Source organism: Mytilus edulis, chromosome 1 (genome assembly GCF_963676685.1).
Source record: "Mytilus edulis chromosome 1, xbMytEdul2.2, whole genome shotgun sequence".
Classification (NCBI taxonomy): Eukaryota; Metazoa; Mollusca; class Bivalvia; order Mytilida; family Mytilidae; genus Mytilus; species Mytilus edulis.
In genome coordinates, this window is record NC_092344.1 from 110,626,607 (window position 1) to 110,645,139 (window position 18,533).

An 18,533-nucleotide genomic window follows, 5' to 3' on the forward strand; every position below is an offset into this window, starting at 1 on the left:
CTAAACCGGAAGTCGTAGTTTAGAAACGAAACCAAAAGTAGAAGTTGTCATGTGTATTTACAAAACATCATGCAATCTCCTGAAACCGATAGTACAACGAATTTTCAGACAACATATTGCAATATCAACTAATTGTATAAACATGGCAGCAGTTTCTGATACAAATTTACAGGGCACAAATAATTTACAGCCACAACCTTTCAAATATTTTCTGGTTTTGGATTTTGAAGCAACATGTGAGAATGGGAGAACAATTGTGCCACAGGTATTTTTCATATCATTAACTTGTATAAAGAAAGATGGGACATGTGTTTCACTTAGTATCAGTATGATGATGATGGGTGCCAGTGGCAGATATCATACAGACGTAGTCAGGTAGTGCACAGGGGCTTATAAAAATAAATATTTTATATAGGATAGTGATCGCCATTGACAGTAAAACTTCGTCTGACCCACTAAACAAGCCCCTGTGCGTAGTGATGGATGTGTCAGTGGTGTTCGCCCTAAATTGATCACCCAAGAATAAATATGTTGTTTACAATATGTAAATTTTTAGTAAAATCATCAAATAATTTTCTTTGATTGTTTATCGCTTTAGTGGGAATTACCCCCTCCTTTTTAAAAAAATCCTGGTTGCAGAATAGCAATGATAATGCATGTGTAAGAAATTCATTATATAACCCCATTGTTTTATTGATGTGCTAATATAACATTTGGAAGGGCTGTATTTCAATGTGCTGTTTTATTTCAATTTGATCCTTATTTGTGCTTAATTTATTTAACCTTCATATTTGCTTATTTTATTTGACCCTCATATGTGCTTATTCCATTTGACACTTATGTGTACATCCTGCCCCAAGTTAGTCCTTGAATTTTGTTTTCTTTAAATATATGCTTTCCTTTTAGCGTATTATGCTCTGATCAGTTCAAACGTGAGATCATTTGATTTCAACTTTCAAATATCAAAAGTAAAAAATCTGGATGCCAACATGCAATTGTGTCAGCTCACCTTTTCAAATGTGGGTCTCTTTTTGCCTTTAATTGGAGACCAGTTTTACAAAATGATGATCGAACTGATCTATTTCTTAAAGCATCAACATAAGCTGCACGTTCACTCATTTTGTAAACACTCTAGAAAAAAATTGATTTTGGAGATGCTGAAATATTTGCATGTTGTTCCTGAAAACCCTGGTCAATTATTTCTTGTGTTATCAAACCAAAAAGGGGTTTAATAGTAAGCTTATAACCCATGGGTTGCTTATTTTTGTAGCATTATATATTTGGTGAACTTAACTTCCATCTGAAGTGATTAAATGGTCCCAGAATTTAATACTTGATAACATTATCCTATTATTAAATGGCAGTCTTGCAAGTTTGGAAAAACATGCATCATTCTAGGCCTTACAGTGTACTCCCAAGATTTCTTTAATAGATATTTCACATAATATAATTTTATAAGATATCTTATATATTATGTCTTATAAATTTTATAAGATAACTTCTATACATGTACTTTATTAGTTATCTTCTAAACTTTAAAAGATATCTTACATAGTACATGTATATAACATATCTTATATAATTTATAGGTGCCTTGTTGGCAGAGTGGTCTATGTAGTTCTACTACTAGCCAGTCAAAACTGAGGTTGTGAGTTTGAACCCTGCTCTTGCAGGAGAATTCGACTCCAATCTCAATTGACTAGATTTGCCAGTTTTCCTATCCAAGGTTGGTGGTCTTCTCGGGACACTCCGGCTTTCTCCACCTATGAAAAATTGACAGGCGTATCATGTGTTCATGGTGCAGCTGTTTATTTGAATTATGCCACTTACTTCTATATCAAATTGGTAAACCAGGGTGCATAGGACAACGACAGTCCTTTGACACTATTCTTGAATTATTCCTATGGATATTCCACAGAAATGAGAAAGCCTATCATTGATTTCAAGTTCAGGTTAAATGCTACATGTTGTGTAAATTTATGGTAATACAAGGTTTATTTAAATTTTCAAAAATGTACTTTTTAGGAAATTATAGAATTTCCAGTATTGAAGATAAATGCTGTGACTCTTCAAACAGAATCAGTCTTCCACCAATATGTTCAGCCAAAAGTAAATCAACAGTTGACACCATTTTGTACTGAGGTAAATTTTGTATATATCTTTCTTTTGCTTGTGTCATATTTTATTGAATATGATTACCATGCCAGCTTTTATTTGACAATTTTTCTCCATTATAGACAATTAGACGTAATATTACCGGTAAATGGTTATGGCATGCAGTATTGAGACAATACATTGACTATAATTATATAATATGAATGGTATTTTAAGTTGTTTATCTAATCTTGAAATTGGACTATATAATCATTATACAATTTATTTGTACTTGTCTAAACTTTAACCTCCACATATTTTCTTGCTATATGCAAAAAAAAATTAATTAAAAATTAGAGAGGACTGACCATTTTTTAAAGGATTTCAGGAAAATGATTTAAATTTTTTTTTTTTTTTAATTTGATTTCTTTATTATGTCATACATATGTCATAAGAAGTAATTATACAGGGATAATTTTTTAACATTTAATGTTTTAATTAAATGTAAGAACATTGTTATCACACCTTATTTGTTGTGGTAGTTTTTACACGACCGCAAACAAAATTTTCGGTCGTATATTGGTATGACGTTGGTGTCTTCGTCGTCCGTAGACACATTGGTTTTCGAACTATAACTTTAGTTTTAGTAAATAGAAATCTATGAAATTAAAACACAAAAGGAAGGTTGGGATTGATTTTGGGAGTTGAGGTCCCAACAGTTTAGGAATTAGGGGACAAAAAAGGGCCCAAATAAGCATTTTTCTTGGTTTTCGCACAATAACTTTAGTATAAGTAAATAGAAATCTATGAAATTTAAACAAAAGGTTTATGAACACAAAAGGAAGGTTGGGATTGATTTTGGGAGTTTTGGTCCCAACAATTTAGGAATTAGGGGCCAAAAAGGGGCCCAAATAAACATTTTTCTTGGTTTACGCACTATAACTTTAGTATAAGTAAACAGAAATCTATGAAATTTTAACACAAGGTTTATGACCACAAAAAGAAGGTTGGGATTGATTTTGGGAGTTTTGGTCCAAACAGTTTAGGAATTAGGGGCCAAAAGGGTCCAAAATTAAACTTTGTTTGATTTTGATTTGATAAAAAAATGAATTATTGGGGTTCTTTGATATGCCAAATCTAACCGTGTATTTAGATTCTTAATTTTTGGTCCTTTTTTCAAATTGGTCTACATTAAGGTCCAGAGGGTCCACAATTAAACTTTGTTTGATTTTAACAAAAATTGAATTCTTGGGGTTTTTTGATATGCTGAATCCAACCATGTAATTAGATTTTTGATATTTGGCCCCAGTTATCAAATTGGTCCACATTGAGGTCCAAAGGGTCCAAAATTGAACTTTATTTGATTTCATCAAAAATTGAATTCTTGGGGTTCTTTGATATGCTGAATCTAACCATGTAGTTAGATTTTGGATATTGGACCATAATAGGTAAATGTCCAATTTAAAATTTTAAAGTTTTTAAGTTTAAGTTCTTAGACCACCTTCATTCTTTGTCAGAAACCTATGTTGTGTCAACTATTTAATCACAATCCAAATTTAGAGCTGTATCAAGCTTGAATGTTGTGTCCATACTTGCCACAACTGTTCAGGGTTCGAAGTCTGCGGTTGTATAAATCTGCGCCCTGCGGTGCATCTGGTTGCTCAATGTTTTCTTAGACCTGTTATATCTTGTGTCCCTTCTAACAGTGAGTGTGGCTGTTGTACTCTGCTAAGCCTCTTTGTGTCCCTTCTAACAGTGAGTGTGGCTGTTGTACTCTGCTAAGCCTCTTTGTGTCCCTTCTAACAGTGAGTGTGGCTGTTGTACTCTGCTAAGCCTCTTTATGTCCCTTCTAACAGTGAGTGTGGCTGTTGTACTCTGCTAAGCCTCTTTTTAAGATTTTGTATCACTTTGCACAGTTTCTTTTTTGTAAACTTTCACATATGATCATGTACATTTAAAAATACATTGAGATAATTTTCATGTTTCCATGGTTATTGTCTTAGGGTTAGGGACGACATCAAAAGTTCAATGTAGGATAAAAAACTTAATTCACATAGTTTTTCCACTGACCCCCCCCCCCCCCCCCCCCCTCTTAACTTAATTTGGGAAAAATTGATTTACCTATAGGGATATATGTAAAAATCGATTTTAGATATACAAAACTTTCAGAATTTTAACCCCCCACACCCCCAAACTATTTGATTTAAGTTTTTTATCCTACATCGATCTTTTGATGTCGTCCCTAATAGACAATCCCCAATTAAAAATGCACATGATGATGTTTGATTACCGGATATGGATTTTAACATGCATGTTGTTATACTTAAGGTCTAACTAGTGGAGCAGGAACTGCTGAACCTTCAAAATACATGAATGCCCCACCTGTTTTGTTTATGTTACTCAATATATGTTGTTTTTGCTCCCTTGACTGTGTTATTGTCGATAAGCCTTTGGATTACATTGAGTTTACATGGTCTCTTGGTATCTTCTAAATTACTTTTTAAATGAGGAAACAAAGTTCTTTAAGACAATCTAAATGACTTAATGTCATTTTTTCTTTTAATGTGTTGTTTGGTTGCTGTCTCATTAACTTTTACCACACATATATTTTATTAACTTTTACCACACATATATTTTATTTTTTTTATTCAAACATGCTTACCTTCATGTGATTCCAGTAGCTCTAGTGCCATTAATTATGTACCAGTGAATTATTAATACTAGTTAATTCATTTAAGGTTTATATGTAGATTTTTCTACAAGTCATGTTGTATGAGTTGTTATAGTGATGTTATAAAATGTTCCATGACAATGGTGCCATTAAGGAAGTTTAAACATTATGTTAATTTCAGGAAGGAAGTTATTGAAACTAGTAAAGAATATGTAAAAATGAGGATTTATACAGATCTATACTATAAAAAATTACATGGATCATTTATTAAACAATATAACGCTTTTCTAACAAATAATAAGAACAAGTTATTGAAGAAATTTTATTAAGACAGCAACATATTTTTCAAGGTCTGGTCAAATACTAACGACAAATCAATAAAATGACTTATTTAGTTATTTTTTTTTTATAAATGCTTTTATTTTTAAATTTCCTGTGCTAATGCAATATTATGTAATGTAAAAAAGCTTAATAAAGAGCATTCTTGAAATATAGCTGATAGGAAGTTTATAGGTCATGATAGACCAATGGTATGGTGGTAGGGGTCGATAACAGGAAATAAGAATAGAAAATTTATAGCTTACATTGACACAAGATAGATACATGTAATAAAATGTTGAAATAAAAAAAAATCAATGCAAATAAAATATGATAAAAATAGGAAGAAAATGCCCTTTTGTTTTTGGCTTGACAAAGATGGGGTTATATTAGAATCCTCATTATCTGTCCATCACACTTTTGGTTTCAAGATTATACATGTTGAGAACAATTTTTATATGACTGCAAAAAAAAAATTTGCGTTTTATAATGGTATCATGTCGTCGTCTTCGTCATCTGCGTCGTCCGAAGACACATTTAGTTTCCAGACAATATCTTAAGATTTAGTTAATGGATCACTACAAATTTTTACCAGAAGGTTCAATACCACTAAAGGAAGGTTGGGATCGATTTTGGGGGTTATGGTCCCAATAGTTTAGGAATAAGGGGCCAAAAAGGGGGCCCCAAATAAGCATTTTTGTAGTTTAAGTGTATGAATCTCTCTGAAATTATACCACAAGTTTCCATATCATGAAGGGATGGTTAGTAATGCCTTTGAGGGGGGTTATGGCTCAAAAATGTTATGGAATTAGGGGCAAAAAAGGGGGAATTAGGGGCAAAAAGGGAAAAAAATAGGTTTTTCTGGTCAATGGACAATTAAGACGATTTAAAAGCAGTGTAAGGGAGGTAATTAAAAAACAGTTAACATACAATGTTGGGTATGTTCGGATCTACCTTCCTTACACTACTTTTAAATTATGTTTAAAGAAATGTCAAGTTTTGGACTTATTTAAAAAAAAAAGGGGGTGGTAGTAGTTTTCAATTTTTTTCCCCGAATTTCTCAAATTCCAATTTTTGAAAAGTTTGAAGAAGAAATCTATTATTGCACAATATTGCATAATATATTTGTAAGATCTTGACATTTCTTTTTTGTCAGAAACTCATATAATGTCAGGGATTTGATCACAGCTTGAATGTTGTGTCCATACTTGCCCCAACTGTTCAGGGTTCGACCTCTGCGGTCATATAATGCTACGCCCTGCAGAGCACCTGGTTTGAAATTAAGAATTTTAGTCAAATATTTTGGGCAACAAAAGAGATTTTAAAATTTTCGTCCTTTTCACTTTTACTTTTCCAGACTTATGGTACAGAACTTGATAGTTGAAAAAAATCTTCTTTTTTTTTTAATTTTCAGACCTAGGGGGCCTGCTGTTAAAAATTTGAAAGGCACATTTGAATCTCTAGAGAGGTTGAGTTAAATTTTTCATTGATTTTACTTTTATCATTCCTAAGTGGATTCACTTATTTGCAAGAACAAGATATTTATTGGACAGAAAGTTTATATCCTATAATAGATTCATAGAAAAGTCAATTAAGTACAGTTGATTATTTGCTGTTGTAAGAGATTTTTGTAAAAATCATTTTGTTGCATTATTTTAAAGTATGTATCAATCTGAACATTTTATAACTATCCCATGTCCAATATATATGTACCTAGATTTGTAATGAAATTAATAAGATTAGACTAATGTAATAATTTGGGTCAATATATCAACCATGCTGACTCTACATATGATCGATTCATTTATTAATACACTTAACTGTAACTTAATAAATATATCTATTTTCCTGATAAGCATATTTTTGATAACCAAAAAAGTCTTTGCAGGACAAATCAATAAATGTTTATTTTCATCTCTCAGTAATAATAGATAAAAAAAAATTGTATATTATAAAACAACACCACACACACTTTAATTTGAAAAAAAAAAAGATCTGGTTTGATTGCCGATGAGACAACTCTCCAAAAGAGAGAATTTTATTCCAGTATATTGTACAATGAATTTTTAACCTGTAATGGACTATGAATTGACATGCAATACTCTCAGAATGCTTGTTATTTAATATTTTCAGCTGACTGGCATAATACAGGATATGGTTGATGGCCAGCCTTACATTGAAGAAGTGTTAGAGGTAAATCTTTGTATAAAATATATATGCTTACAGTTTTAAGTTTTAAGGGCATACAATACTGTTACAGTGGAGGTCATGACGTTGCTAACGTAAATTGTTATTTTCGCGACGTCAAACTATGACTTATCAGGAAAAGATTAAGTTTTCGACTGATTTTTATCATTCAAACTTATTTAACTTGAAAACGAGTTCATGGACCCCTCTTTTTATACGACCGCAAAAATTTTAATTTTTTGGTCGTATATTGCTATCACGTTGGCATCGTCGTCTGCGTCGTCGTCGTCATCGTCGTCATCGTCGTCGTCCGAATACTTTTAGTTTTCGCACTCTAACTTTAATAAAAGTGAATAGAAATCAATGAAATTTTAACACAAGGTTTATGACCACAAAAGGAAGGTTGGGATTGATTTTGGGAGTTTTGGTCCCAACATTTTAGGAATTAGGGGCCAAAAAGGTCCCAAATAAGCATTTTCTTGGTTTTCGCACTATAACTTTAGTTTAAGTGTATAGAAATCTATGAAATTTTGACACAAGGTTTATGACCACAAAAGGAAGGTTGGGATTGATTTTTGGAGTTTTGGTTCCAACAGTTTAGGAATTAAGGGCCAAAAAAGGGCCCAAATAAGCATTATTTTTGGTTTTCGCACAATAACTTTAGTATAAGTAAATAGAAATCAATGAAATTTTAACACAAGGTTTATGACCACAAAAGGAAGGTTGGGATAAATTTTTGGAGTTGAGGTCACAACAGTTTATGAATTAGGGGCCAAAAAGGGGCCCAAATAAGCATTATTTTTGGTTTTTGCACCATAACTTTAGTATAAGTAAATAGAAATCTATGAAATTTAAACACAAGGTTTATGACCATAAATGGAAGGTTGGGTTTGATTTTGGGAGTTTTGGTCCTAACAGTTTAGGAATAAGGGGCCCAAAGGGTCCAAAATTGAACTTTGTGTGATTTCATCAAAAATTGAATAATTGGGGTTCTTTGATATGCCGAATCTAACTATGTATGTAGATTCTTAATTTTTGGTCCCGTTTTCAAATTGGTCTACATTAAGGTCCAAAGGGTCCAAAATTAAACTTAGTTTGATTTTAACAAAAATTGAATCCTTGGGGTTCTTTGATATGCTGAATTTAAAAATGTACTTAGATTTTTAATTATTGGCCTAGTTTTCAAGTTGGTCCAAATGGGGGTCCAAAATTAAACTTTGTTTGATTTCATCAAAAATTGAATAAATGGGTTCTTTGATATGCCAAATCTAACTGTGTATGTAGATTCTTAATTTTTGGTCCAGTTTTCAAATTGGTCTACATTAAGGTCCAAAGGGTCCAAAATTAAACTAAGTTTGATTTTAACAAAAATTAAATTCTTGGGCTTATTTGATATGCTTTATCTAAATATGTACTTTGATTTTTGATTATGGGCCCAGTTTTCAAGTTGGTCCAAATCAAGATTCCATATCAAGTATTGTGCAATAGCAAGAAATTTTCAATTGCACAGTATTGCACAATAGCAAGAAATATCTAATTGCACAATATTGTGCAATAGCAATTAATTTTCAATTGGAGTTATCTTTCTTTGTATAGAATAGTAGTTGATAACATATGTTGGAAATTTGCCAGACATGAATATGATGTCATTTTCTATTTTTATTTGCCAATAACTTTATGTAAATAACTTCATTGGAAATTTGCCAATATAAAATGTTGCTGATTAAGCTTTTTTTCCTTATCTTATCTAAAATGTTTTTAGATAATGTATGTTGGACATTTGCCAGACATGACTTTGATGTCATTTTCTATTTTTATTTGCCAATAACTTTATGTTAATAACTTCATTGGAAATTTGCCAATATAAAATGTTGCTGATGAAGTTTTTTTTATTGTTTTATACAATAAACAATGTATATTCACTTTGACTACCAACCTATCTTTACCATTCAGTGATAACAAGCACTTTATTTTACATTTTAATATTTTATGATGTATTTAAAAGAGTAGTTATTGTTGCAAACTCCATTAGAAATTTGAATTGATATCAGTTTTGGAAAAAGGGAAACGGGGATGTGAAAAAAAAGGGGGGGGGGGGGGTTAAATTTTTCTCATTTCAGATTTCATAAATAAAAAGAAAATTTCTTCAAATATTTTTTTGAGAGGATTAATATTCAACAGCATAGTGAATTGCTCAAAGGCAAAAAAAAACTTTTAAGTTCATTAGACCACATTCATTCTGTGTCAGAAACCTATGCTGTGTCAACTATTTAATTTTAGATTTAAAAAGTTTGAAGTTGATTTGTAAAATCTTGACATTTGTTTTGTGTAAAAAAAAAACATGTAATGTCAAAAATTTGATCACAATCCAAATTCAGAGCTGTATCACGCTTGAATGTTTTGTCCATACTTGCCCCAACTGTTCAGGGTTCGACCTCTGTGGTCGTATAAAGCTGCGCCCTGCGGAGCACCTGGTTTAAAATGCCATTTGGTTTGATTACACGAGATGATTTTGTTTGCCAATTTTCATGAAAACGTAAATAGTGCAATTTTTTTATTTGATAAATATACAGCAAAAAATGATGTTTTTTTCTACATTCATGAACATTTTATAAATATGAGTTATTTCGGAATAAAAAATGTATAAGTCTTTAGGATACTTATAAAATACAGAAATTACAAGTTATTTAACAAAAAACAATTTTTGTTTATCTGTTAAAACAAAAAAGTATGTCTTTCTTTCGAAAGGGAAAATACGGCCACAAATCCGAATTTTGAGCAAATATACAAAATTTTGACATAATTTTACTCAAAATGTAGCACATGAAGGTATATTTTTTATTACATATTTGATTTTATCAGGTAAAAGATACTCTATACAGAAATTTTTATCAAAATTAAAATATGGGATCAAAACTGTATCGTATGCCTATAAACAGCCTGATTTAGCATTTACTCAAAAAAGAATAGCCAAAACACACAGTGAAATCTAAATAGTTGTGAAAATAAGTTTGTTCCATGTTTTGTCAAGTGAAGGTTTTTAAAAATAATTTCCAAGTATATTAATTCTTAACAAAAATGTTTCTTTCTGCTAGTTATTAAAACAATCGTGGAGTTTACACAGATTAATAATTGCTTAAACATGCATATAACATGTATAAAGATGTTTAAAAAGGAGGGTGAACTCATATTGTTAAGAATAACCCATATTTATTTCATTTTTGATGACATAGTTTCTAAATAAATAAACTCATTATAGATACCAGGAATGAAATTTTATATTTACGCCAGACGCATGTTTCGTCTACAAAAGACTCATAAGTGACGCTCAAATCAAATAATGTTAAAGAGGCCAAATAAAGTACGAAGTTAAAGAGCATTGAGGACCAAAATTCCTAAAAGTTTTGCCAAATACAGCTAAGGTCATCTATTCCTGAGGTAGAAAAGCCTTAGTATTAAAAAAATTCAAAGTTTTGTTAACAGTTAATTTATATTTATGAACATATCAATGATAAGTCAAGTCAACTCAGAAGTGCTGACTACTTGGCTGGTGATACCTTCGGGGAAATAATTCTCCACCAGCAGTGGCATCGACCCAGTGGTTTTAAATAAACTCATCATAAGCCATACTGACCATTTTAAGACATGAATTATGTTTTTTATTTCAGAAATTTCATACATGGTTGGAAGAAAATGATTTGTTGAACCCAGAAAACAAATTTATTTTTGTAACATGTGGGGACTGGGATCTAAAAACGATGTAAGTTTAAAAGAATACTTCTATTAAAAAGGCTAACAAAATTTTATTAGCAAATAATCCAGAGCAAATTTGTAAGTTATACTATAACACACCTTGCCATAAGAAGGATTTGAACTTTCATCCCATATGTTGGCATGCTAGTGGACACTTTAGATGATCTTCTATTAAAGACCATTCTGCAGCCAAGGCTAATTGAAATTTTGAAAGGAAACATGTAGATAATAGATATTTTTATAATGATCAATGAGAATGGATAAGTCTGACATACTTACTTATTGTTTCAGGACTATGTAATGTCTGTAAAATTCGTCCTAAAACTTTTTGATTTAGTACATTTTGACTTATATATGATATAAAGTTACTAGTATTATTATACGATCGCAAAAATAAAATTTTTTTTGGTCTTATATTGGTATCACGTTGGCGTCATCGTCTGCGTCGTCGTCGTCCAAATACTTTTAGTTTTCACACTCTAACTTTAGTAAAAGTGAATAGAAATCTATGAAATTTTAACACAAAGTTTATGACAACAAAAGGAAGGTTAGGATTGATTTTGGGAGTTTTGGTCCCAACATTTTAGGAATTAAGGGCCAAAAAAGGGCCAAAATAAGCATTATTCTTGGTTTTCGCACAATAACTTTTGTTTAAGTAAATAGAAATCAATGACATTTAAACACAAGGTTTATGACCACTAAAGGAAGGTTGGTATTGATTTTGGGAGTTGAGGTCTGAACAGTTTAGGAATTAGGGGCCAAAAAGGAGCCCAAATAAGCATTTTCTTGGTTTTTGCACCATAACTTTGGTATAAGTATATATAGAAATCTATGAAATTTAAACACAAGATTTATGACCATAAAAGGAAGGTTGGGATTGATTTTTGGGAGTTTTGGTCCCAACAGTTTAGGAATAAGGGGCCCAAAGGGTTCAAAATTAAACTTTGTTTGATTTCATCAAAAATTGAATAATTGGGGTTCTTTGATATGCTGAATCTAACTGTGTATGTAGAATTTGTAGATTCTTAATTTTTGGTTCCTTTTTCAAATTGGTCTACATTAAGGTCCAAAGGGTCCAAAATTAAACTTAGTTTGATTTTAACAAAAATTGAATCCTTGGGGTTCTTTGATGTGCTGAATCTAAAAATGTACTTAGATTTTTTATTATTGGCCCAGTTTTCAAGTTGGTCCAAATCAGGGTCCAAAATTAAACTTTGTTTGATTTCATCAAAAATTGAATAATTGGGGTTCTTTGATATGCCAAATCTAACTGTGTATATAGATTCTTAATTTTTGGTCCCGTTTTCAAATTGGTCTACATTAAAGTCCAAAGGGTCCAAAATTAAACTTAGTTTGATTTTAACAAAAATTGAATTCTTGGGCTTCTTTGATATGCTGAATCTAAAAATGTACTTAGATTTTTGATTATGGGCCCAGTTTTCAAGTTGGTCCCAATCAGAAACCAAAATTATTATATTAAATATTGTGCAATAGCAAGAAATTTTCAATTGCACAGTACTCAGCAATAGCAAGAAATCTTCAATTGCACATTATTGTGCAACAGCAAGAAGTTTTCAATTGCACAGTATTGAGCAATAGCAAGAAATCTTCAATTGCACAGTATTGTGCAATAGCAAGTATTTTCAATTGCACAGTATTGCGCAATAGCAAGAAATATCTAATTGCACAATATTGTGCAATAGCAAGAAGTTTCAATTGGAGTTATCTTTCTTTGTTCAGAATAGTAGTTGAATCAACGTTAAACTCCATTAGAAATTTGAATTGAGATTGGTTTTGGAATAAAGGAAAGGGGGATGTGAAAAAAAAATTGGGGGGGGGGGGGGGGGGGGGGGGGAAGGGATTCAATTTTTCTCATTTCAGATTTCATAAATAAAAAGAAAATTTGTTCAAACATTTTTTTGAGAGGATTAATATTCAACAGCATAGTGAATTGCTCAAAGGCAAAACAAAAAATTTTAAGTTCATTAGACCACATTCATTCTGTACCAGAAACCTATGCTGTGTCAACTATTTAATCACAATCCAAATTTAGAGCTGAATCCAGCTTGTATGTTATGTCCATACTTGCCCCAACCGTTCAGGGTTCAACCTCTGCGGTCGCATAAAGCTGCGCCCTGGGGAGCATCTATTTTTTTATGATGTTATGACAGAATCTACTCACAGGACTAAAAAATCTAGACAAACGAGCTGTCTAAACACTTTCTATTGAAACAGAAAAAAACAAATAATTCTTTTTTTTGTTAGAACTTTTGCATATTTTTGGTATGTATTTGGGATTTGGGAGGTAACACTATTAAAGGGGCACTAGCTGTCAAATTTGTGGTCACCGATTTGACTAAAATTCTCATATTTGATTTATAATAATGTAAAACATTTATCCTAACTACCAGAAGTCTAAAATAAACAGTTTACAGAGCATGGGTAGATAATATGAAGGTTCGTTTCGTGTGTATTTTAGTCCAGACGCCATCTAATTAACTATCGATTTGACCTCAGATGACCATATAAGCAATGTAAACATGAATAAAGATATGAATAGATTAACCAACACGTGCAATTGGATTTTTTTAGGTCTGTTTGAGTTTATTTTATAGATTAAAAATATATGTTTCTCATTGTTTTTAACCGTACAAGAAAGATTTTATATGGATCGAATTAGTAATCAAATGATTTACCGTAGTTTCACTTTCATTGTTGACATTCTTTTTCTTTAAATAACCAGTACACGTACAATGTATGCTGTCAATCTCTAGCAAGGGGTTAAATTGAAGTTCACATGAATACGGATTTAATGAGGTCGACTAATTCACTTGCAAGTGAATGAGTAATAATAAATGTTTCTTCGCTTAATTTGACAAAATTGAACCATTTTGGATGCTAAAAGCGAATTATTATTTTACTATTTCACTTTCATTATTGATTGAACAAAAAAAATCTTACCTTAGTTTTTTATATATCTCGTAGCTAGTGCCCCTTTAAGTTTAAGTGATATAGACTTGTTACATAAAAAATGTCAATTAACTTTTGAAAATAAACAAAACAATATTAGAAAATTTAAATAAAATTACAAAAGTTCCAAATAATTGGTCTTCTTTTTTCTCTGAAACAAGTACAGTAACATGTTTTACTATTTTTCTAATAATACACTTTGACAGTATTTTACAGCATATCTCAAAATCACAGAAATAACAATAGAGGGCACAAATGTATTGTCTACCCTTATGAGTAAAATTGAGACTGAATGGCCATATATTGTGTGAAAATAAATTTTCTGTTTCTTTCACAGGTTAACTTCACAACTTAGATATTTTGGTATAAACAGAGCACCATATTTCAACAAATGGATTAATATTAAAAAGGTAAATATTTTTAACACAAACTTTCTTTATTATTTAAAATTGTTGTTAATTAGCCTTGTACATGCTTAGAAATGATATAGAGCACAACTGATTTTTAAAAACAGTAAACATATTTTGTGTTTATCCATTCACTGGCTAAAATACCTTTTTGGGTCATATTTGTACTCTATGCATTGCTGGAGGATATAGAAACACCAGGCATCCTATACATAGCTCTCACCTGCACAATTCAAATATAAAACTTACATCATAGGTGTATATGTCTTAAACAAGTTTCAAAATCAGTGTCTATCAATTATTTTTAAAAGAGTTATGCCCCTTGGAAACATTAAACATGTGGAAAATTGCATCATAGCAGTATCATGTCAATTCTTGCCAGATTTTTATGAAACTTATATTATAGGTTAATATCAGCAATGTCTTTGACGAGTTTCAAAACCATTATGGATCAATTATTTTCAAAGAGTTATGTCACTTGGAAAAATTGAATATGTTTGTACATGGAAAATTTAATTGTTCGAAAATCAGTGATGATTTAATAATTTCAAAAAGAGTAATTTTGGAAATATTAATTATATGGAAAATTGCCTGATGAGCTCTCTGATGTGTACAATTCTTGCCAAATATTTATGTTATTTATTTATAGGTTTACTTCATCAATGACTTTGACAAGTTCCCAAATCAGTGCTAATCAGTTATTTTCAAAAGAGTTATGCCCCTTGAAAATGGTGATAATATGGAGAATTGCATTGTGTACAATTATTGCAAGAATTTTATGGAACTTGTATCATATGTTTATATCATCAATGTCTTTGACTCTTTGGAAAATAAGTGCTGATCAGATATTTTTGAATGAGTTGTGCCCCTTGGAAATATTAATTATAATGGAAATCATATTGCATTTGCTCTAAAGCCTAGTAATAAAAATTTTAAAAGAACAATATAAAGTGCTTTTTTGAGTTATTGCCCTTTTGCCTTGGATAAATAAAATATGTGCAACGTGGGGAACATTTGACCACTGTTCTTTTATTTAGCTCAAATTGAAAAAATCTTGCTAATGAAATGATTTACATCACAGTCAAATGTAGGTTAGTAAAAGGTAATCTTGTATTATCAGGGGCGGATCAAGCCATTTTAAAAAGGGGGGTTCCAACTATATGCTCCCATTCAAATGCATTGATCGTCCAAAAAAAAGGGGGAGGTTCTAACCCCCGGAACCCCCCCTGGATCCACCTATGATTATACCTATTATTCACTGTTGTGTATGGATAATATTAATTTCTATAGTAATGTTCAATGAAGGGTTTGTTCTTAAGCATTAACATTAACTTTAAATAAATACACCAAATTTGTAATTAAGGGTAATAATTTCTTTTTTAACAGCCATTTTCACACCATACAAATGAATATCCTAAAGGAATGATGGCAATGTTAAAGAAACTAGATCTGACTCATGAAGGTAGACATCACAGTGGAATAGGTCAGTATATAAGAATAAATCAGATGAACTTAATGAAGGACAATTCCATGGTGTAATTGGAGAGTTTTGTCCTTGGATTGTTATGCATGATCATGATAACCTTATGGTTACAATAGTAAAATTGATGGATATAGGACAGTGATCAATTCTTGTTTAACATGAAAACCGTAATGATGACTATCCAGTGGCATATACTTTTGGTAAAAAGCTTTATATTTCAAAAGGTAGATGACCTCAATGCTTCAAACCTTTACAGATGCCATATGTTATGTATAAAAGGTTATGCAACTGCTTTAAAAAACTATATTTTTTTCATTTGAATTTCTTGCTTTTTAATGATGAAACTATGATAACTATATTTGGTAGATGGGGTCCTTCCAAAGTCTATGTCTTTCAGGCTGGTTGCAGGGTCATCTTCCCTTGATCTCATATTCATGAATCATTGGTCAATATCAAGTTTCATGGTTCAATCTATTTCTCAGATACTGTTATTGGTAGGTCAACTATTTTTGGTGTATGGGTACATGTCTGTCTGACAAGGTTCATCTGACCTTGAACTCTTTTCATTATTCATTTATTAATGTTAAATTTTCCTAGTTATGTCCGTTTCTCAGATACTACAAGCAACGAGAAAGATTTTTTTGTGTAAAGAATGATTTTGTGATGTACATGTCTGTATTTTGGGGTTAATCTGACTTTATCCTCATTTACTTGGATTGTTTATAATTTTAATAGATATAAGGAGATGTGGTATTAGTGCCAATGAGACACTAAATCCAAGTCACAATTTGTAAAATATATCATTATAGGTCAAAGTACAGTCTTCAACATGGATCGTTGGCTCACATCAAATAGCACGCTATAAAGGGCCCAAAAAATTACTACTGTTATGTAAAATCAAACGGGAAAACCAACCGTCTAATCTATATTAGTAACACCTATGAACAGATCAACAAACCTTAATACCCTGTAGTAAAACCTTTACACCAACGAATTTCAACATTAATTCATTCCCAACCAGTTGAGTAGACAAGACATTTTAAAAAGTGTGTGCACTCTTGTTCAACAGTATGCAGGATATGAGCTATCTACAATTTCAGCAAAAAAGAAAAAAAAAAGGAAATTTTAAACAAATAATAATCTTGTCTACAATGTTGGACATAGATCTAGATGAGCCACATATGCTCTTAGGAGTCTTTAGCCAGTATGATCTAGTATCTAGCATAATATTACATTTTATATTGACGGACTTAATTAAAAATTTTGATAAGGTAAATTGTAAATTTAAGTTAAAATATTTGAAATTTATCACTTTATTCTTTCAGATGACTGTAAAAATATAGGCAGAATATTAACGGAGCTTCTCAGAAGGGGTGTTGTATTTAAACCAACAGGAAAACTGTGATAAACTAGTCTAAAACAATGTTTTGAATCTGTTATGATGTAGTATTTGCTTAATGAGATAAATACTTAATTATGAGAGTAAAATGATTATTTTTGTTCTGTGAATAGACTTTTTTTATGCAGAATTGTACAGAAATTATTAAATAATTGTAATCAAATTACTGAGTAAATATGTATAGAAATATCTGTTAGTAGTTTAATTTAACATGTAAATCTAGGCCATACTTATTGTTTTACCCTGAAACACAATTGTATTAATTTACCTATAGGTAGAAGCAGTTAATTTGAATTCAATACAAAGGTTGAGGTACAGAAAGATTTAACATCCTGGTTTACTTTATTACATAATTACCTGTTCCTCTGATTTGACAATAAACATTTTTTGTACACATTATTTGGGGGTACAGATTACATTCATTCAATCAAAACCCTTATGTGGCTGGCATGATAGTTATTAATTTTCCATATTTTATCACTTCTTTAAATATACACAAAACATAATGGATTGAGCACAATGTTCTATAATAATTGTATACATCCTACCTATGAGCATTTCAAGAAATTCTTAAATGTTAAACCCAGATTGACAATTGGTCTTTAACCAACATCGTTTCTTCAACATGTTCAAGTGGACATCAGATGTACAGTTATTTCCAATATTTTTATCCCCTTATTGAGTTCCATTATTCAAATTACATCCTATAGATTGATCTTCTCTCATCAATCAACAAAGTAAACTATTTACTTTTATAAATTGTTACTTGGATGGAGAGTTGTCTCATTGACACTCACACACATCTTCCTATATCTAGATCTCTACCCACATGATCAACTAAATAAAATAAAGAACAACCATCAGTAAATGACAATAAGACAAACAACAACAACAACATTTCAAGCATGTTAGTATATTGGTGAAAGAAGTTAATCCACTGGACCAACTTTGTCTTATTCCTTTCATTTTTATATAAATAAATGACGTGTGGATATACGCCAATGAGAACAACCAAATAACAAAGATAATTGAAACACATCTAGCGAGCAATATACTGTCTCAAACAATAGACAGAATAAAGAATTACAGGCAATTGTTGAAAAGTATTACTATTTGGACATGGCAAGATTTAAAACCTTTTTTTTAAACAACTGTATTAGTTTGCACTTATGTTGAAACTGTGCACCTGCTATTTTGAACAGTGTTTGAGAAATTCTCTCTCATTTTACAGACTTGGAAACTGTATAGCCA

At 31.1% G+C, this 18,533-nt stretch overlaps 1 protein-coding gene across 1 annotated transcript; it reads left to right on the forward strand.

The window, feature by feature from the left end:
• Window positions 1-5: 5 nt before the first annotated feature.
• LOC139517992 (ERI1 exoribonuclease 3-like) lies at window positions 6-17,471 on the forward strand. The gene is made up of 7 exons (XM_071309584.1): window positions 6-265; window positions 2,026-2,142; window positions 7,217-7,276; window positions 10,939-11,030; window positions 14,331-14,403; window positions 15,787-15,883; window positions 17,209-17,471. The coding sequence occupies exons 1-7, from the start codon at window positions 50-52 to the stop codon at window positions 17,286-17,288; spliced, it is 735 nt and encodes a 244-aa protein (XP_071165685.1). The 5' UTR covers window positions 6-49; the 3' UTR covers window positions 17,289-17,471.
• The last annotated feature ends 1,062 nt before the right edge of the window (window positions 17,472-18,533 follow it).